This window comes from Cotesia glomerata, unplaced genomic scaffold, assembly GCF_020080835.1.
Source record: "Cotesia glomerata isolate CgM1 unplaced genomic scaffold, MPM_Cglom_v2.3 scaffold_13, whole genome shotgun sequence".
In the NCBI taxonomy this organism is placed as follows: domain Eukaryota; kingdom Metazoa; phylum Arthropoda; class Insecta; order Hymenoptera; family Braconidae; genus Cotesia; species Cotesia glomerata.
The window spans coordinates 578,366-602,120 of NW_025401664.1; the positions used below are offsets into that span (position 1 = coordinate 578,366).

General features: G+C 30.5%; 1 protein-coding gene across 1 annotated transcript in view; it reads left to right on the forward strand.

The window, feature by feature from the left end:
- LOC123273767 (glutamate receptor ionotropic, NMDA 2B-like) overlaps positions 1-23,755 on the forward strand; it is a 96,804-nt gene that overhangs the window by 34,592 nt on the left and 38,457 nt on the right. The window contains exon 4 of the mRNA XM_044741245.1: positions 17,819-18,002. Within this exon, the coding sequence (XP_044597180.1) occupies positions 17,819-18,002 (184 nt within the window). The remainder of the gene's footprint in view (positions 1-17,818; positions 18,003-23,755) is intronic.

The window sequence follows — 23,755 nt, forward strand, 5'->3', positions numbered from 1 at the left end:
TAGTATTCGGTACCCGAGGTCAAAACGTGCTACGCGGTAACGAACGCCGGCATCCATTTTGAGCGCGCAAATTCCTTGTGAATTTTATTACGCAATAAATCGTAAAACTAACAACTGGATAATTATTACTATTTACAACAATTGAATTATCTTTTATTAAGACTATTTATTATCTGGAATTAAATATTGATATCGTATTAATTTTGGAAACTATTTTATTATTTGGAAAATTAACTATTGAGAATCGGCTACTGAGTTTCGACGCAATTGAGATCGAATTAACCGTGGATAATTTTTCGTGAATTTATTTTATATTGAGACAAATTGCTTTATTAATTATTTATAAATCGAAAAATTCCACGTGGTCATTTATATATTGAACTATGAAAGACTAAAATTATTATTGGAATTATTTATAAAAACTATTTATCAGTGTAGATTACGTCCGAGAAATTTAGTTAATTTTATAGAGAATATTCTGAGGATTATACAATGTTCTGAGTATTAAACTCGTGGTAATTTTGAAATAAGTTTAGGTGTCGATTTTTAAGTCGGAAATTTTAAGTAGTAATTATTAATTGTGAAAATTGTTTATGATTTTAATCTCGAGCTAATGACTGAATAATTTTAGTAAGAATTGAACGTTGACTTTTTTTGGAGTTTAATTTTGTAATCCAGAAAATAAAAGTAAAGTAGAGTCAGTTGGGTGTGTGAGCGGGATATGTGTGTGGAGACGCGTGGGTAATGTGTGTGTGAGATAGTACCGCTCAAGAGGCACGTTGAGCACGCGTGAGTCCATCTGACTCCGGGGCGGGAAATCCTAGAAGCCGTTGTATAGACGCCAAGTGGGGTACAATGGTAGTAAGTTAGAAGCCGTGGTATAGACGCCAAGTGGGGTACCACGGTAGTAAGATAGAAACTGCGGTATAGACGCTCCATAAGAGGGTACCGTCAGGATTAAGAATTTTGATAGAGCGTGAGGGTCCGGTGGACAGCGCGACTTAGTTAGAAACTGCACACGGAAAAAAAAATTTCGTTCTGGTAACCTAACTGTAGAGTTACCACAACTATACACAGTTTACTATACGTTGTAGAGTTACAGTAACACAATGTTATTTAGTTCTGATAACTCAACGTTGTTGAGCCCTCAGAGCTCAACGGGTTTGTTCTGAGAGCCAAACGGTATAGTTGGGAGCGCCCTACGTTGCGCAGTAGTGGAGTGCGCTGACATATTTCATAACCTTCTAAAATGACAAACATAATTTATTTTGTTACTCATCCATATTATTAAAAATAATATATGAGGACAATTAAATCTCCAGTTTATTTATTTAAGGAAATAGGTATTTTTTTTGTCAAATTGAATTTGGATTTTTGTTTCAAAAGATCATTTTTTCAATAATCAGAAAAAATCGTAAAAGTTTTTAGCTAAAATTAATTTAAGTTAAAAACCCAGTTATTGACACTTGCAGTTTTATTTAAATTAAATAAAACAAATCGACTTTAATGAATTAATAAATATAATTTTTTAATTATAAATTTCAAGATAATTGGTTTTTTTGAGAACAATTTATTTTTTTAATTAGAATCAAATTGCAAACGATATTAAAGTTATCAATCACTTGAAAATTTTTAATTTTTGTTAACAAGAAAAATTTGTAAAAAAAAGTTATTTTAAAAAAATTGCTTTTCTAATTTTTTAAAAATTCTTAATGTCAATTTTTTTTGCTATAATTTATTTGTTACATAAAATTTTAAAACTATTAAATATCAGCTAAATTAATTTCAATAGATAGCAAGTGTCAAGTAACTAGGATAGTGTCAATAACTGGGTCTTTTACTTTATATTTATAAATTTTAAATCAAAAAGTATGTACAATAGAAAATATATAAATTTTAATGATAATAAATTAAGCAAATATTTAATAGTTTTTAGATTTTTTTTAACAAATAAATTATGGCAAAAAAAAATATTTAAAAAATTGACGTGTAGAAATTTTAAAAAATTAAAAATGCAATTTTTTAAAAATAATTTTTTGGAACAAATTTTTTTGTTAAAAAAAATTTTTAAATTCTCTAGTGACAGCTTACTTTATTGTCATATATTTTTTCTTAATTAATATTTACAAAATCTTATGATTGATTAAATAAAAGAAAAATTTTAGTCAATAAAGTTTTATTCAAACAGAGCTTACATACACTAAACATTTTATTTTTTATATTAGATAAATTATTTAACATATTAATAAATAGTCGTGAGGTACGATGAATTTTTTATTTTCTTTATTTATTAACCCTGTTGGACGAGGATAAAATAAGTCTTCATATTTAATTACACTATGGAATTCTTCGGTTTTTAAAACGATTTAGGCATAATAATGATAATTAAAAATGGTTATTAAATTTTGATAAATAAAATGAATTGAATTTTCTAATAGAAAAATAAATTTTAAAAGACCAAATTGAGGATGGCTATCGTTCTCTCCAACACAAATAATCATACCAGGTTTATATGTACTGCCATTTTTTTTTACCCAATTACAGATGGTTATTTCGGTATTACTAGATACTTTTTTTTTTAATTTGTATCGCATATAATTGGCAGATCTGAAATTTTATAAATCGTGGTTGGTCCCATTTCTAAATTTTCGTTAAATAATGTATCAAAATAAATCATATGGGCCAATTTTAATTGCTGTTTTTTAGCAATCGTTTTGCATACATTCGTTTTAGAATTAGACGAGTCCAGAGTTGCTTTTGACTCCTGGTGTAAGGATTCAGAGCGCATACACCACATGAAAATTAAAGGACCAGATTGATCCATAACACGTCCGTAGTGGAGAAGATGATGGTCAGTAGCTGTTAATTTTCGTTTCAAAATTTTTCTAGCTAACTGGTGGTGTTCTTTAACCAAATTCCTGAGAGTTATGCTACACTCTTTTTGAATGGAAGTAGAACATACGAGTGAAAGAATTTGTCTTAAAATTATCAGAAGCTGCCATGGCAAATCCTCTTCAGGGATAAGGTCTCCAATTATAATACTGAAATGTCGAACTAAAGTCCACATTTCAGATGCTGACATCTTAATAGTATTATTTTTTTAAATGATTAATGTTGATTTCTAGTGGTTTATTACTATTATCAACCATACCATAATCATGGCTTTTTATTCGAGCATTTAAATCATCTAAGCTGAACACTTCATTATTAATATAAAAATTTATAATAGCAATCATGTCTGAGCGACAAACGCCTTCGATTAGATCGTGCATTATATCTACCGATAAATTTTTTGTCACATGGAATCCTGGGATGTTGTGAAAAATGCACTCAGATTTAATTCCAGTTGAATTGAAGTTATGCAATTTTAGATCTTCTTCATAAGACATTCTTGTTCGCAAATAGAACTTATCCTCTAAGGTGGCCAATGATCGTTGGACTTAATTCAATTTGCACATTCGACACGAATAATTAGCTACGAAGCACTCAACGAATCCAAACAAAGAATGCAAGCCGAGATTGTCTCCTAATATTAAACTCAACTTGAAGTAAATCTTGTGTTCGTTATTTGATAACTTGATTTCTATTCCTTCTGTTTCTAAAAATATCAACTCTTCTATCAATTTCCGAAAAACGGCATTATTTCCATACTGTACTCGGTCTTTTGTATAGAATAAAAGAGCGTGAAAAATCGAACCTAATGATGATTGATACTCCAATGGGAAACAAGGAATGGAAATGTAAGTGCCTCCAATTTTATTGACTCCTGAATGACTTCCCAGTGTGTTGCCCGTTTCATAGTCATCGTAATACAGAAATAAAGGGAAAACAACTTTCGAAGAAAAGTCATTCAATATAGATTTCCAGAGTTTACTTTGAACGAAATTTGAAATAACGGTTGAATTTGAGTTTTCTAATTTTTTTTTGTAATTTAATACCGTGTCATAAACATTTGGAATTTCAAAAATTTTTTTAAAAATTTGTCGTAATGGAAATAAGTATGCCTTTGCTTCTGTATACTGTTCTTCAGAGTGTTCAGGGTTTTGAATCGGTACTGGCCGTCGACCGATAATTAATTCGATTGGAGGTAAATAATAATCACTATTTTATAAAAATGTTAAGCGCTTATGATCAGTATCAAAATTTTTAAAACTGTTATTAAAAGTATTGAACAGCAGTTTTACATCAGATATTAGTTGATGGTTATTTACATTATCTTTATAAACAGTTTCTAATTCTGATCTAATAATTTCTAATCCAGAAGTAACTATTTCTTTCATAATAGTAATTGTTTCCTGTATGTGTTTGTGGGTACGTTTGTTTCATAAAACTTCGTAAGAGTTTCTGTTAATATAGATTTAACATGTTGTTGAACTTTTATTGATGAGACTTTTAATTCTGTATCTGGATTTGGTTTCGTAGTTTTTAATTGCACTTTTTTATGTTGAGCTTGTAAATGTTGATTGAATAATGTGTAATTATCAAAAACAGATGAACATTGTTGCTCGGCACATTTATACGATAAGTTCTTACCATAATGATGGTAAATATTGAAGTGGTCTTGTAATTGACTAATTGCAATATTGGTTTTACAAATAAAACATACAGTCATTCTAATATTGTTTTTTCACAAAAAAAAAGTATTAAAATTAATAAATAAAAGTAATAAATAAGTATTAAAATTATAAAAATAATAGATAAATAATTATAAAATGTTATTTGGAAAATTTTAACCGTTGCTTTTTAGAGTCGTTATAAATGTAGAAACAGCTGGTCTGACTTCGTCTGTTTCTCCTTGAATATCATAAATTCTTTGCTGAAGAACGAGCCAAGGATAGAGCGCTATCTTCGAGAATGCTAGCTGGAAACTGAAGCAACTTTTAAAATTAAAATCAATAACATCTCTAATTGATGAAGCTTCGTATTTAATATTATTAATTATTAAATAATATTTGACTATTGATTCAAACGTCTCGCCAACTATCGCAGACAAAGGCTGTTCACTTAGGCCGTATAATATGCAGTTCGCTTTTCTTTTGTTTAAAAAAGTATTCAGTTCTTCTTCATTCTGAAAAAAATTAATAATATCAAATTAGACATAAATAATTTGACTTGAAAAAAAAAAAAAGAAATAAGTAAATGATTAAACCTTGGCGTGAAAAAGAAATTCCTCTTGGACATTTAATTTCTTCGGTCGGTAGGGTTCTTTTCCAGGCAAATAAATAGCAGGCGGACAAGGTAACAACAAGGGCAGCAAACGAAAAATTATAATCTCAACGGTATCTGCAAAAAAATACAGTATATTGTTATAAATATTTGTTTTTATTTTTTATTTCCGTGCTTAAAGTATTTTATATTTCTTAATCATACTTTCATCCTCTTTTTTTTTGTGCTTTCCAAGTGAAATATAAGTTCTTTTATCTCTTTATCTGGTCTCTTTTTGGATTTATAAAAGTTGTAAATTTCTTTTTTAAAAGAATTCAACTCCTGATGTAATTGTCTTGTTTTGGTGCGATATTGGCTTTCGAAGTAGATGTTAATCTTTATAAAGAAAAAAGTTTATGAATATATATTTTTAAAAATTGTATCAAATTAATTATAATTATAACTTATTATAACTTTACCAATGTCAACGCATGCACTTTATGTAATAAAATTGGGAAACTATTAATGTAATCAGTACTGGTGGTAGCTTCGTCTTCGATCAATCGTTTCAATCTTATAGCAGATGTATTCTTCCAATACTCTTCAATCGTTTCCCACGAATCAATATTATCTTGCAAATAATCTATTTGCTCTTCTAATTCATCGGTTGCTTCTAAAAAACAAATATAAGTTAATTATAATTTTAATCAACAAGTTATTTCAGCTATTTAATCAGCAATTTTTTCAACTTCCTGCTAAACTAGAGACTTAAAAAAAATTGACAGAGCTCCAAAGCATACTAAAATGGTATCATCAGGAGCTAAAAAACTTTCGAATAAGTGATATTTTGAACGCCTTGTTTTTGAAATTATCAGGAAGTAGCAAAGATAGTCTGAAGGGTCAATTGTTTTTAAAAATTTTTTTTTAACTATTGAAAGTACAAAGTTACCTTGACCGTAAAAATTGTCATAGAATCCTAAATAAACCAAAGATTTATGGAGTATTTTTCTTTTCACTCCCCGTGTAGAAACAATAATTTTAGATTCCAGTAAAATTCCTCTATGATGGGAATATCTCTGATATAATTTTCCTTTAGGAAATACTTTAGTTTTCGTGAGTTTGTCGTACTGATAGGGAATGTAGTAAATCTCTGTTTTTTCTGTACAGAAAACTTCAACTATAAGTTGACTTAACTCTTTGAAGCGTTCTGACGAAATTCTGAAAAAGAATAGTTAAATAATAACATGATAATTAGACACAATTTAAATATATTGTAATTAATAACAGAAATTTCTTTTTAAATTACACGGAAAAAAGTTCTATCTATTTTTTATCAAGTGACACAATAATCAGCTCAGAAATTTTAATCGTACATGTTTCATAGTATAAGTGTATTAAATATAATACATGAAATACAGCTTTAACATCATTATTTTTTCCACGTAAAAAGAAAAAGTTATTAAGAAGACAATACCATACATGCTCAGTAAGAAAATTATATTTTTATATTGATTGCCAAGTAAAAAGCGAAGTAGCTTACTGTAAATCTGTATTTGAGCGTAACTCAACATGCAAAATAGTGTCACACAATAAATTCCGGTAGTTGTCATTTAGCGAGCGATTCTTCCGGTAAAAACTTAAGACCGCAACCCCCATCGTAGAATCACGCAAACATTCTATTAAATTAATAATAGGATTACAAAGTTTCATTGATATGTCAGCGTTGTCTATTTTTTCAAACGGATCAGTAATAGTCTCAGCAACTACCTCCATAGTTAATACTCCCGTTTCATCATTTACTACAAATTTAAATACAATAAAATACCATGATACGTAAAGAAAAATAAATTGTTATCATTAAATTTTGAAAAACTAATTTTATAAAAAAACTTGAATTTACCTAGAGGATCATAAGTGTCTTGATTTTGATTATTTGACAAATTAGGAACCTAATGCAATAAAAATTAAAATAGATTATAAAATATTTTCAACATTAACAAAGGATTAGTTCAATAATTTATTTTGCCCACTTTTATTTCTGTACAACTAAACTCGAGCTCTTTTAAAGCTGTCCATTTTTTTTTAAAAATCGCCCGAGGTCCGGCTTTTGGAAACAGAAGTTTGATTGTTTCATCATCCAGACATTCAAAAGATTCTTGATTAATCTCTTGCTCTAAACATACATACATGCAAAACTAGAAATTTATGTACAAAAACGCATACGTATAATTTATACATTCATCTATACATATACACAAGAAATACAAATAGTAAATAAAAAATAAATAAGCATTTCAAAAAATTACTTAATAATTAATTTTATAATGAAAATTAAGTTAGCCGACACTCATAAATTTTTTATTTTTTTTAAATTTATACGTATAATTTTTAAAATTTTCTACATGTGAAAATTTTTATTTTAATTTTTTAAAAATCATTTTTCAAAAGAATAAGTTATAAAAATTTTTCAATGTCAGCTAATTTAATTTTTATATTTTATAACTAAAAAATAACTTTGTTAACATTCTTTTATTGCTTACATTTTTTTTATTACTTGTATTTATTGTTAATACTCCCTGATGAAAATGATAAAATAATTATATTCGACGTTACCAAAATGAAACAGCTGATAATTTTTTTTTGGTTATTTATTTATTTAAGTAAACCAAAAAAAATCTGTTTATTTCCGTATCACTGAATTCTAGGTTAGAAATTGATACTATTAATATTAAAAAGCAATACTCACCAATGAAAGCATCCACATAATTAAAAAAATTCCACTCGGTGAGAATATTTTTCACATATAAATCCATAATTAATAATTTGTTTTACATTTCAAAACACTTTTTTTTTTTATTTTAATAAAAAACGTACTACAGCACTTTTGCTTAAGAAATAAGTAGACCGCCAAAAATTTGTTATAGTCTCAGAACGATACTGTAGAGTTGTGAGAGGTAAACAACGTTTAGCTCTCACAGCTCAACGATGTAGAGTTGCAGGAGCCCAACGGTATAGTTACCACAAGACTACGTTAACCTACTGGAACTTTTTACAACTAACTAACTACTATAGAGTTCCTATAGCAAAATTTTTTTCTCCGTGCAGTATAGACGCTCCATATGAGGGTACTGTAGGATTAAGAATTTTTGTTAGTTTTAAGAAGTCCTGGTCAGCCGTTAGTTAGGCTGTAGTCTTAAGTTGTTAATTGTACGTGCAAGGGCACGAGTTGTTATCATATTTTGTTGTTAAATAAATACCGGTCATTTTTGTTAAATAAAAATTTATTTCTTTCAGACCACCTTCCTCCACTCTCTCTCCCTGTAGATTATAAGCTCAGCTCTGGTTTCCGGTTCCGGGAACCGAGATACAAAATCCTGGTGGCGCCCTTGTTAATTTAGAATCATTTTTGCTAGGTATTGTTTTATTTCTATTAAATTAATTAAGGGGCCAATGAGCGGAAAAATACCCGTTACACCCTGTGACGGTAAAACCGCACACGCGTGATAATTATTCGACGTAGCACTGGCGCGTCTCGGTCTTCGGGACCCGACTAGCATTAAGTGGGGGAAATTTTGGGTTTCTCGGTCAGTTGAGTAGTTGCAGAAAATCAGAAGTAGTGCAGTGTCCACTGAAGCAACATCACCAACCAAAGTATCCAAAAAGAAGGAAGCTGATTCGGTACCAGAGTTTTCTTCAAGTATATAACTTATTAAGGTATTGAGACTTTTGTCTCTTTGTTGAGCCTTGGGGTGCATACCCGGCTCATTAATAGTACCACTTCTCATTTATTAATTTAATTTTTGGTAATTCAATTGTTTATAATAATTTTTCTTAATAATAATTATTTATTTAATTAATTTGGTTCGTTAGCAGTTTGAACATTCTTCTTGGGGATTTTATACCTGAGGGATGTTCTAGACCTCTTGGGTTTGGAAGTCGTGAGTAATTGATTTTTTAATTTGGCCAATTGATAATTGTTAACATCTTAGATTGGTTTAAATAAATTTATTTTATTAATTAAATTCTGAACATCGAGAAGGTTCCAATCGACACGACATAGCATTCGGTACCCGAGGTCCAAAACGTGCTACGCAGTTACGAACAACGGCGTCCATTTTGAGCGCGCAAATTCCTTTGTGAATTTTACTACGCAACAATTTACAAAATTAACAACTGGACTATTATTATAAACTATAACAATTGAATTATCATTTAATTATTATTTTTTATTGTTTTATAATATTGTTTATTTGAAAAGTATTTTATTTACTGAAAATTTAATTATTTAGAAATTGCGACGAAACTAGAAATTTGAAACACCCGTGGATAAATTTTCGGAAGTTATTTTTCATCGAGATAAATTATTGTTAATCAACTATCTAGTCGACAATAACAATAATAATAATTTGCTAATCGAAAATTCCACGTGGTTAATTTTTCCCTTGAAAATTGAAACTTGGGTTATGTTTAAGTAAATTAATCAGTAGTTGCAATTTCATCATTCATAAAAATTCCTTAGAATTTAATTAATTACGTGGCTATTAATTCTGGGAATTTACAATTAGCCAAATTTAATTGATGAAAATTTTTATAATCACATTTTTTATAATTAATAATAAGGAATTCCGATAAAAATTCTTTGTAAAAATATTTATCAGTGTGGATTACGTCCGAGAAGATTTGGTTGATTTTATAAGGAATATTCTGAGAATTTATTTAAAGTTGAGTATTAAACTCGTGGATAATTTAGAATAAATTCAAGCATCGGTTTTTAGTGTAGATTTTTTCAGAATTAAATTATTAGTTGTGAAAATGGTTTATGATTTAATTACGAGCTAATGACTGAAAATTTTAATAAAAATGAATGTTGTAATTTTTGGAGTTTAATTTTATAAGTCAAAAATAAAAGTTAAGTAGAGACAGTGTGTGTGTGTGTGTGTGTGTGTGAGTGGGTTATGTGTGTGAAGATCGTGCGGGTTCTGTGAGGCATTTCCAGAGCGTGTGTACCAAGTGGACAACGCGATATAGTTAGAAGCCGTTGTATAGACGCCAAGTGGGGTACAACGGTAGTAAGTTGGAAGCCGTGCTATAGACGCCAAGTGGGGTACAACGGCAGTAAGTTAGAAGCCATGGTATAGACGCCAAGTGGGGTACCACGGTAATAAGATAGAAACTGCAGATAGACGCTCAAGGGAGGGTACTGCAGGATTAAGTTTAGTTTTATGCAGGTGTGGGAGACCGTTCGTCCTGAAAAAGCCCAATTAGTTTTAGGCAGGTGTGGGAGACCGTTCGTTCTGAAAAAGCCCAACTAGTTGTAACCAGGTTGTGGGAGACCGTCGGTTAGAACATCCCAGCTAGTCATTGTATCGTCGTTTGGAAAAAGGGTCGTTTGTAAATATCGTTTATTTCGCAGTCAATTCTCCGCGTCACTAGGTAATAAGTTGTTAGTTTATAAGTGAGCTGAATAGTCAGCAAATTTGTTGAAGTTGATTTGTTATTAATAAAAGTCCGGATATTGTTAAATAAAAGTTTATTCATTCCTGGAATGATCACCTTCTTCCACTCTCTCTCCCTGTAGATTATAAGCTCAGCTCTGGTTTCCGGTTCCAGGAACCGTGTTGAAAAATCCTGGTGGCGCCCTTGTTAATTTAGAATCATTTTGTTTATTGGATTGTTCTTTATTTAAATTAATTAGAGGCCAATGAACAGGCATAAACAACCGTTACAAAATATATTTATTAAAAATTTTTTTAGGGGTGTGCAAATAATTTGAATTTACGAATTATCCGTTCCGAATCGAATATTAATATTCGATTCGAAACTCGAATCGAATAATTCGAATATTTGAATTATTTAAAAGTTCCCGAATAATTCGAAAAATTTCGAATACTTCGAATTTTTACCAAATTATTCGTGAATTATCATATTATTCGCAAATCTTAAGTATTTTAAATTTAGAGTTTATTATGTTTGATATTCAAATATAAAATCAACAATTAATATACATTTTACTAGCTGTTTCCTGCCCGCTCCGCTGGGCGCCTTATAAGATTGCATTTTTTGATCTAGACTTGCATAATTGGATTATTATATTGACTTGCACAGATTGAAAATTTCATCGAATTACCATTTACTTTTTATCAATGTGATTATTCTAGCTAATATTAATTGTAATTTATCATGTGCAATCACTATAACATTCCCGTGGCTCTCTTACAAAAATAAACAATAATTGGCACATGGAAAAAGTGAAGTTGAAATCTGCCTAGGTTAGGGGGGGGGGTAAAGTTAATTCGTACAAAAAAGGCATATTTTTGTGATTTTTTTGCGTCGACGCAGTTAAAATCTCTCTATTAAAACTAATGGTACAATAAGATATGACATTCGAAGAATATTATATAAAATTTTCACGAAGAAATATTAAAAATACGGCAATGGCAGCAATTATTCGGACGTGTCTCGAAAAAAAAAGTAGAATTGCGATGCCCCTCATAACTTGGTGCTGAATCATCTAAAATCAAAAAATTATAGTTCATTCGTTAGATAATAGTTTTACCCAGGTAACGCTGTCGAGATTTTTTCGAAATTTCAATTTTTCACTTTTTTGGAACACTTTAAAGGGAAAAACGCCATTTTTACAAAAAAAAATCTGAGCCTTCAAAGTGTTCCAAAAAAGTGAAAAATTGAAATTTCGAAAAAACCTCGACAGCGTTACCTGGGGAAAACTATTACCTAACGAATGAACTATAATTTTTTGATTTTAGATGATTCAGCACCAAGTTATGAGAGGCACCGCAGTTCAACTTTTTTTTTCCAAGACACGTCCGAATAATTGCTGCCATTGCCGTATTTTTTAATATTTCTTCGTGAAAATTTTATATAATATACTTCGAATGTCATATTTTACTGTCATTAGTTTTAATAAAGAGATTTTAACTGCGTCGTCGCAAAAAAATCACAAAAAACATGCCTTTTTTTTTGTACGAATTAACTTAACCCTTCCCCCCCCCCCCTTCCTTAAAGTACGACGAATTTTCTATTAATAAAAATTTTTTCCGTGACATCTATTTTTTATAGAAAACTAGAAAATCGAGCGCATTTTGCGCGCTTTTGCCAACATGTTTATTATCGACAATTTAATTTATCAATATTTTTATAAATTTGATTTCTTAATTATTGACATTTTTTAGGTATAAGCTCATCCTTAAGTTAAGCTCATCGAGACCTTTCATTTGAGTCCGCACAAGATTTTATTCATATATTTTATATATATATATATATTAGGGTGTGCCAAAAAAAGACGATATTTTTTTTTTTTCACTCTTAGCCCAAAATATGATAGGATATGTCTAAACAAAAATTCTGTCAAAAGGCCATCTCTTAATTTCAATTTTAAGAGCTCCTTCATCGAACTTTAAGTTTTCCCATATAAATAACATGGAAAGTACGGTCTTAAACAGTATTTTACCCTGCAAGCTGTGAAGAAAATTTTTTTTGATAAAATGAATGATTGGACCTTTTTAAGCATTAAATTTCTGAGAAAAAATTTCATCGAGTCATAAATCAATCGTCATTATTTAAGTTTTTACGGATCTTTGAAATTTGAATTTTTTGAAAATTTTACGTTTTTTGCATTTAACAGCCAAACTATTGGAGATAGAAAAAAAAATTAAATAGCAATTTTGTAGTTCGTTTGATGCTCTATAACAAAGTTCTTAACAATTTTTTTGTATAATCAATAACAAAAAAGCTACAGACCTACAAAGTTTTGTTTTTATTATTTTTCACTTTTTTCAATTGAACTATCGATGATATAGAACAAAAAATTTAGTATAAATTTTTTAGTATATCAAATTTGCAACAAAATTGTATAGGTGAGATTTTTCGTATTATTGATGGTTAAAAGTTACAGGCTCAACAAATTCTATTTTTATGATTTTTCATCTATATCATGTAGTATATCAATAATATATATAAAAAATTAATAATAAATATAAAGTACATTCAATTTTTTACAAATTTATGCTTGGTAAACTTTATATACTGTCTGCAGTTCAATATCGTTACAATATTATTGTTACTTCAGTAATGTTTTGCGTTAAAGAAATATTCAATGAATACAAATTGAGTGATTATCGAGACAAATGGTTAATTTTTTTAATCAGCAAGATTGAGATTCCTAGATCAAAAATTGTTTACTAAATTCCAGTAAGAATCAGAAAAACTACAATAAGAATTTGTGAAATAGAACCCTCCTTCAAGTTGATTACTATGACTAGATTATTATAATTTTGGTTCATGATAAAATTTACACGATTAGATTAAATAATGATGATAATAAATTTATAATCACTTAATAAAAATAACAGACAAAAACGATTATCATAGTTTCAATCGTGTAGTTAAATTTTTTTTTATTTCTTTGAATAAGTAGCTACAATTTTATTTTTGGTAACGTAAGGAAATTTTTTTCTGTGTTCTTCGACAACTTGCAATAAATATTGTTTTTGTTCTTCATTTCTCGCTAAGCAGTTGTTGTAGTCCTGGATTAATGCAACACCTCTTTCAGCGAGATCGTTGACAACTTTTAAGTCTGAAAACACAGATTTGCAATGTAGATAATCTTGATCAAATGCCCAGAGCTCTGGATCCTTGTCCATAAATTGATACGGTAATTGATACTGCTCAAACAAAAATAGAGATTGCTTGCTAGCAAAATCTTCGATGTTTTTCGATAATAATAAGCTTACGTCTTTGACGATAAATTTTTTTGAATTCGAAGCATTACTTTCTCGCGTTTTTATTGCAGTTACGGTTTGTCTCTTAGCATGTAAGGAAACTCTGTCATCAAACAAAGCTAACCCGACCAACTCTTCTGACAAGTACCATAAGTGTCTTGAAAATGTCACCGTTGCTGCTTCAGACATTTTTTTATGGACAGAACGGAATTCATAAAGATTTTTGATCAGATTTAAATCTTGATAGGATGACTTTATCGCAGAAGGTGCATTAAACCATGAAACCGTGTAGAAATTAACTAGAAATAAGCAGACATATCTCAGTCCATTTACTTCAGTTGCATTGACTTTAAACTGTTTTTTAAAAATGAAGATTTTTAAAGCATATAGAGCCTTAGCCATCCATCTTGCATGATGATTTGGTCCTGGAGCTCTAAATTTGATCCCGTTTTTTGGAGTACCACCTAAGAATATTAACACTAATTCCAAAAGCTCTTTATAATCATCTCTGTCATGCTTTTTCTGGAATATAAAAATGTTCATTAAGTTTTAGAAAATTATTTCAAAAATTACGATCAAATTATACATTACAACGAATAGTCATTTGTTATCTGAAAAAACCACTATGATCTAGTATTAAATCTCATGTCAGTTTTCAGTATTAGTTAAATTCGACTACTAGTCAAAAGTCTAAAGGAGCAAATGAATTTTTTTAATTTTTTAGTGATATTTGAAAGGCGGTACTTTCATCAATAACTGCTTGAACGAGAGACAAAAATAGTATTTTGAAATGTTGAGTTTTTAAACGGAGAGGTTAAATTACGATTAATTGATATTGAAAAGGAAACATATTTCTTTAGAGTCTAAATATATAATCAAAACTATAAAAACTTTTTTATCTGTTTTATTTGCAAAGTAATTATAAATTTATTATCATCATTATTTAATCTAATCGTGTATATTTCATCATAAACCATAATTATAATAATCTAGTCATAGTAAACAACTTGAAGGAGGGTTCTATTTCACAAATTCTTATAGTAGTTCTTCTGATTCTTACTGGATTTTAGTAAACAATTTTTGATCTAGGAACTGCAGACAGTATATAAAGTTTACCAAGCATAAATTTGTAAAAAATTGAATGTACTTTATATTTATTATTAATTTTTTATATATATTATTGATATACTACATGATATAGATGAAAAATCATAAAAATAGAATTTGTTGAGCCTGTAACTTTTAACCATTAATAATACGAAAAATCTCACCTATACAATTTTGTTGCAGATTTGATATACTAAAAAATTTATACTAAATTTTTTGTTCTATATCATCGATAGTTCAATTGAAAAAAGTGAAAAATAATAAAAACAAAACTTTGTAGGTCTGTAGCTTTTTTGTTATTGATTATACAAAAAAATTGTTAAAAACTTTGTTATAGAGCATCAAACGAACTACAAAATTGCTATTTAATTTTTTTTTCTATCTCCAATAGTTTGGCTGTTAAATGCAAAAAACGTAAAATTTTCAAAAAATTCAAATTTCAAAGATCCGTAAAAACTTAAATAATGACGATTGATTTATGACTCAATGAAATTTTTTCTCAGAAATTTAATGCTTAAAAAGGTCCAATCATTCATTTTATCAAAAAAAATTTTCTTCACAGCTTGCAGGGTAAAATACTGTTTAAAACCGTACTTTCCATGTTATTTATATGGGAAAACTTAAAGTTCGATGAAGGAGCTCTTAAAATTGAAATTAAGAGCTGGCCTTTTGACAGAATTTTTTTTTAGACATATCCTATCATATTTTGGGCTAAGAGTGAAAAAAAAAAATATCGTCTTTTTTTGGCACACCCTAATATATATATATATTACTCATATTTATGAAATATACATAATATATGGAAAAATTCGTGTGGGTATTCAAATGAAAGGTTTTGATAAGTGTATCTCTAGGATGAGCTTATATCGTTAGAATATCATCACTATGGAGAAAATACAACGTGATACATAAATAACTCAGATCAATTAATTTACAAGAATGTATGGAATACACTCACATTTCATGCTTGTAAAGGTGGACCCAAGGAACTCCGCCGTCCATCTTATGGTATTAAATAAATATTATCAAACAATTGTAAATATAATCAATTGTTTGCAATCATTTCTTAATGATTGACATTTATCAGGATATAAGCTCATCTTGATGTTACACTCATTAAGAACTTTCATTTGAATACCCACACGAATTTTTGATATATTTTATATATTTCACAAGCATGAAAAATATTATATGTATAAAATATATGGAAAAATTCGTGAGGGTATTCAAATGATGGGTCTCGATAAGTGTCACTCCAGGATGAGCTTATACAGTTAAAAATATCATCATCAGACAAAATACAACATCATTTTTTAATTATTAACATTTTTGAAGATATAAGCTCATCCTGATGTTACGCTCATCGCGACCCTTCATTTGAGTACGCTTCTGTTAAAATGTTTACTATCAAAAATTTAATTAATCAATATTTTTACAAATTTTATTCTTTAATATTCAATCGTTGCCATGGTAATCGTTGCCGAAGTGGTTGTTAGAGCAGCGATAAGCGACACCAATAAAATCGTCACATCAACTTTTTAATAAAGGATTAATTATCTCAAGAAATCCTAGATTATAAACGAAAACATTTTTTTACATTCTACTCACCACTCTGACATATATTGAAATTGAGTAATTGTTTTCTCCGGGTAATTGATTTTTAATCAAAATTTTCGAAGTATTCGATTTTTTTCGAATTATTCGGAATTTTTCGAATTATTCGTCGGAATTCGAATTGTTCTATTTTTTTCGATTCGAACGATATTCGCACACCTCTAATTTTTTTGTTGACAAGTTATTTATTAAATTCTTCTATCAGTGTTTGAAGCATTGGGCCAAGTATCGAACCGTGTTTGAATTTATGGCCATCCCTGCAACTTTCCGCTCATTTTGTACTTAAACGCTCAAAATTACACATTACGTTGTTGAGCTCTTCGGGCTCAAAATATGATTTTTGTATGATTTTGAGCTCTTCGAGCTCAAAACTCTAATAGTAGTTTAATAAAACATAACTTTTTGAATTTTCAAACCGCAATAACTTTTGAATAAATGAACCGATTTTCACATAGCAGCATTCGACGCAGTTTTCGAAGCTTCATGAAGAATCTTTGAGTATGAATTGATCGAACTAGGAATTTCAGAGTGATTCCGAAAAAACACTTTTTTTGGTTTTCTTTCGATAACGATAACTCACGAACGAATCAACCGATCTCGACTGGACTTGCAGCGATCGACGTGGTTTTTTGAAGTTAAGAGCTGAATCGTTTTTGGAATTGATCGGTACAGCTGTTTAAAAGATATTGAAAAAAAAACCACATTTCCAAAAATTTTTTTTTCGTTTTTTTGAGATTTCTCAAAATCTACTGGTTCGAATCGGTCCAAATAGTTTTCAAAATCTAAGTTTGGTCAAGCCCTTTCGAATGGCACCAACCGCGATGATATTGGTCGAGCCGTTCGAAAGTTATAAGCGGTTCACATACTTTCACACACACATACACACACACACACACACACACACACACACACACACACACACACACACACACACAAACACACACAGTGACAATATCGCAGGGGTAGTCAGGGAAGCTTCCTTTGACCTTAAAACGTCGAGATCTGATGAAAACTCTATTTTTGCAAAACGGGGTGAAAACAATAGCTTCCCGATTTTATTAGCGGGAAGTTAAATATAAAAATAATCTATTCTTATGAAATCTATCTTCTATCTCGGTTAAGGCCAAATGTTTTATGTACGCTGGTGAAATCTATTGACACAGATTCAAATAAGCAATCAACGTTATTTTGTTATAAAAATTATTTACTTCCAGGAGTTCATTTTGATACAAGTAGTACCAGTCTTGTAAATGAAATATCAACAGCAATAAAAGTATATGCATACGGTGTCGAAGACTTTGTCAATGATCCAAAAAACTTCAATTACAGTTTAAATACAGCTCTTAGTTGTGAGGGCTTAGGAGAATCTCGATGGAATACAGGAGATAGATTTTTCCGGTAAGTATTTGATTTAATCCAACATATTATCGAATTAATATTGAATTTTATACGTTATCTTAATTATTTGCCAAAAATCATGTATACTTCAAATAAACCCTGTTAGTTACAATGATAATTCGAGGAAAAAACAATTCCACTGACACTCCTTGCTCTAACTTCAAATTAACCACTGTCACAAATTGTAGAATTTTCAAGCCCTACACGATTAACAAATTTAAAAATTTCCTCTCATAAATTGTCGGTTCTTAGATCTCAGCTAATTTACTTGTGACCTTGGATACTATGTTGGCAATGACCTTCAATTCTCTACTGACGATCAACGAAATTTCATGAGAAGACAATTGAAAATTTTTTCACAAGTGTTTAACCGCTAGGAAAAGGATCTAGTCACATACTTATAAGAAGAATTGCGCCTTCGGGCTTAATCGTTAAAACTCGGGCATAATCGTATCACGCTATGGCCGTCGCCCATGCGCGCCTTGGTTAGCGATAGAGAAGCCGGCTCACGTGGTCGGCTGCAACAGTTGTGCTTGGACATTTGTACTAGTACGACTACTCTGTGCGAATCGATTCTGATATTTCTTACTTACATCTCACTTTCATTTAAATATTTAAATTATTCATTAAATATAAATAATTATATTAGCTTCAATTATACCTTAAATTCTCAATTCATTTAAATCAGTTCAATAGTTCAGTGAATTAACATAAATAAAATCAAGTAAATTTATTTAGTGACGCCACGCGGCCATTACGCGCCACCGTTAACAAAGGATTGCATCAGCCACGCGGCTTTAGTCAATCCATAATTGACGCGTGATATTAACAATTAATTACATTAAATTAGTTATTGACATTTAATTATGATCTTATTTAATTTAGCTTATAAATAATTAAAGTCAAACTTCAAATCATTTGACTAATTTCTACACGAAAAACATCAAACTCAATTGACTAACATTCTGTTATCAATTGAATATTATTTGCTCTCACCTTGAGACAATTGAATATTAATAGATCTCACTCTGAGATAGTTCAAAGTGATTAGATATTACTAGCTCCCACCTTGGGACTTATCTAATTCAAATTATCGATAATTTTCTATCTAAGGCGGTTGAGCTCACCCCTATTGCGTTATTGCAACGTAATTTTACACATTCACACTTACACATACACAATTTACTTGTATAATTTCATCAAGGAGGTTTTTTCCCAGCCTAGCTGGGTTTTCCTCCTTTGGGGACAAATAAATTCTTCTAAATTGTTCCCCAAAAAATCCAAGTATTTTTATTTAATTTCCTAATCCCAACTTTATCGTATAATTTAAAACAATTACGGGAATTATCCGCATTGGATAGTTTTCGACAAAACATCTGGTGCCTCCTGTGAGGTTTGAAGTGTACACGAGCCCTGATTTGCGAAGACGAGCAAGACGTGCCGAAGATCCAGTCACTATACCACCCAGCTGCTGCCAGCATCGTTGGACTTCAATACAAATAAGATAAGTCTTTAACACTAAATCATTTATAATATTAATTAATATATTATTTAATCATTTGATAATATATCCAACTTATTTATTTGTAATTTAATTAATTGTTTGACTTTGGCTGACTGATCGATTGTCACTTGGCAATCAATTCATCGGTCAACTAGTGCAATTGGTTATCATTCAAATATTTATTTACGTTATTATTTTAATTATTTACGTATAACTTAATTTAATTAATTAGTCGACAATTCACAATCAATTGATCATTGTCCGGGGATTAATTGTTGTGCAACAGAATAATTAATTATCAATTCTCAAATTATTTAGTATTTAATTATAATTAATTATTTAAATTGTTTCTCAAATCAATTGATTACTGTAAGTGATCTATTTATTACAGAAATAGGATAATTAATTATCAATTGATATTTATTATTATTGTTTATTATTACTATTATTATCATATAAATTTATCGCAAAATGACTAAAACAAAAATGACTTTAGAACAAACACGTGTTCTATTAACTGCTAAAATTACCGCATTGAACGATGAATTAACAGCAAAGATCACAGACATTCAGACTGCTTCTTTACGTTTTCCTAAAATCGAAAAAATGTTCGATCAGTACGATGCCAGTATCGACGAATTAGAAGTGAACAAACCTGAGGACCCAGAAATAGAACTCGCGGACGGAATTCGCAAAATTTATTACAATCTTGCAACTAAAATAAAAATTCCTAATCAAGATATTCTCAATGCTACTATTCAAACTGCAATTAACGCTTCGACTCTTAATCGAACACTCGAGACTCAACGACTTACTAAGCTCCCTACCACGGATTTACCAAAATTCGATGGCAACTTTGAAAATTGGCTTTCTTTTAAAAATACATTTAAGACACTGATCGACGAACGTAAAGATTTAGATGATCTTAATAAGTTTTTATACCTTCGCGGATGTTTAACTGGTTCTGCTGCAAACAAGCTCGCGCTTTTGGATGCAAGTGCAGAAAACTATACACAGGCCTGGGACCTTTTAACAGAAACTTATCAGAAAGAGCGCGCTTTAGTTTTTAAACATTATGACGCTTTTTTAAATCTTAATTCAATATCAACCCCGACTAATGAAAATCTCACTAAATTCATAGATGATGCTCGACAACACTTGAATGATTTAAAATCATTAAAAGCAAACCCAACTGACGCATTTATAGTAAGATTATTAGAACTTAAATTACCAACAGAAATTAGAGACAAATGGGACGAAACGTATGAAGACGATAACACTCTCCCAACGTTTGACGCATTTAGCAAATTTATAATAAAAACTGCTTTCCGACTCAGTACACGTAAACCTAATAAACAGCGCGACTCCGATGGCTCTTTTAAAAGACGACGTAATGAACATTCGAGTAACAATTTCAAGAAACAAAAAACAGACTCACCAGTCCGAGCTTTAGTAACAACCACTTCTACTGCCTGTCCATGTTGCAAACTATCTCATCCGCTCTATAAATGTTATAAGTTTGATGCATTAACTATAGGAGAACGCATAAAATTTGTAAAATCTGCTAAACTTTGCAATAATTGTCTTCGCGAACACAAAGGAACTTGCCCTTCCAGCAGTAGATGTCAAACCTGTAAGAAATTCCATCATACCAAATTGCACATTCAACAAAAGACAATTCAACAACCCTCTAATCCGAATACTTCAAAGAACAATGCCGTAAAATCCGAGTCACCTATTACTGTTACAACTGATAAGGGATCTACATCTTGACTAGTAGTACACAACTATACGACAATTCTCAGAACACCGCGTTTCCAATTGATGATGAGCGCACTCATCCAGTTGCGTGATTCAACGGGTGGATTCATACAAGCTCGCGCTTTACTTGACACCTGTGCAACAGCTAATTTCATTACTGAAAATTTGTCTAGCAAATTAAAATTGCCAATGCAAAACTGTTCTATTCCGATCGGGGCTGTTAATGGAATGCAAACCTTTTCAAAAAATGTCGTTCAAATAAGTTGTAAATCTTTAAATAATAAATTTCAAAGATCATTATCATTTTTAACTGTTAACGAAATTGAAGAGCTGAGTCCAAATGAAATCTTTCCGCGTAATAAAATAGACATACCTAAAAAGATAATACTTGCTGATCCGGAATTTCATATACCAAGACCCGTAGATGTCCTTATCGGTTCAGGTACCACACTTTCTCTTCTATCTGTCGGACAGATTAACTGCTCACAAAATGATTGTGATTTAATATTACAAAAAACGCAACTAGGATGGGTTGTAGCGGGAGGAGTCATTGACGACAAAAATATACTTTCTGTAACTTATCAACTAACTGATCTGTCGAGTCAATTAACAAAATTCTGGACTATTGAAGACATAAGTTCTAGTGATTCCCGATCTATTGAGGATTCTACATGTGAGACTTATTATCAAAACACTACTATTCGCGATACAGACGGTCGATATATAGTAAAACTACCCTTTCGCGCAGACGATGTCGAGTTCGGGAATTCCAAACAAAAGGCTCTAAATAGATTTCTGTCTTTACAGAAGAGATTAAATTCAGACTCATCATTAAAATCCGAATACAATAAAGTCATGAATGAATACATCAATCTTGGCCACATGGTACACGTACCGGATGATAGTGGACCAGGGTATTACATGCCCCATCATCCGATAATAAAAACATCCAGCACTACCACTAAGGTACGCGTTGTATTTGATGCTTCAGCTAAAACCGATAAAGGTATCTCCTTGAATGAAGTCTTACTAACAGGGCCTACTATACAAGATAATCTTTTCACCATTCTCTTACGTTTTCGCACTTTTGTCTATGCTATGACTTCTGATATCGCTCAAATGTATCGACAAATTTGCATACATCCGGATCATCATAAATTTCAACGAATCCTTTATTATCATAATGACAAAATTAGTACCTTTGAACTTAAACGAGTTACATTTGGGGTTTCTGCAGCTCCATTTCTAGCTATACGCACTGTAAATCAACTTGCTGATGACGAATCTCATAATTTTCCTGTAGCTTCAAAAATATTAAAACGAGATCTTTATGTCGACAACTTATTAACCGGATCCAATTCTTTGACCGAAATTTTAAAATTGCGTGACGAAATCATTCAACTATTTGAATGGCTATCACAGGATCCTCTCAATTGGCCTAACTTAAAGCCGGCAGTTCTTTCTGAACTTCCTGGTGTTCGAAAAATTACTTGTTTACTAGCTTCCACTGACAATTTATTTAAACGGTTTTCATCATATTCTAAACTTATAAATTCTTTTTCCTATTGTTTACGAATGTTAAAAGATAATCCATTCAAACACAAACCTTTAAGCGTAGAAGAAAAATTATTAACTGAAATTAAAATCTTAACTCTGATTCAAAACGAACAATATCATGATGAGATCAAACAAATTAAAGAAACCGGAGAGACTAAAAATCTACGATTACGATGCCTTAATCTATTTATTGATTCAAACGGATTATTGAGAGTGGGAGGCCGTTTGAAACATGCTCCTATATCCTTTTCAAAAAAACATCCTATTTTATTACCTTCACGTCATTATGTTACTGATCTAATTATTAGAGAAACTCATGAAAGTTTGTATCATTCGGGTATACAAAGTACACTTTCAAATCTTAGACATAAGTTTTGGCTGCTAGATGGCAAAAATCAAGTACGTAAAATCATTAGGCATTGCGTTAAATGCATTCGATATCAACCAATTCTCTTACAAAGTAAAATGGCCGATTTGCCTAGTTCTAGAGTCTCGGAATCTCCGCCATTTTCTCACGTAGGAATTGATTATTTTGGAGCTCTCTTTATCAAGGAACGTAAATTTCGAAACAGAACTAAAGTCAAGGTCTATGGATGTGTTTTTGTTTGCATGGCTACTAAGGCTGTACATTTAGAAATCGTAAGTGACTTAACTACCGAGGGTTTCTTAGGAGCTTTCGGACGTTTTATTGGTAGAAGAGGGGTTCCATCTCATGTATATTCTGATAATGGTACCAATTTTGTAGGTGTAAATAATCAATTAATAGAACTTTACCAACTATTCAACTCTAAGTCCCATCAGGACATTGTTAACAACTATGCAATAAAGAAAAACATTGTCTGGAAATTCAATCCACCTTTATCTCCTCATTTCGGGGGTATCTGGGAGGCGGCAGTCAAGTCATTTAAACATCATTTTAAACGAGTAGTGA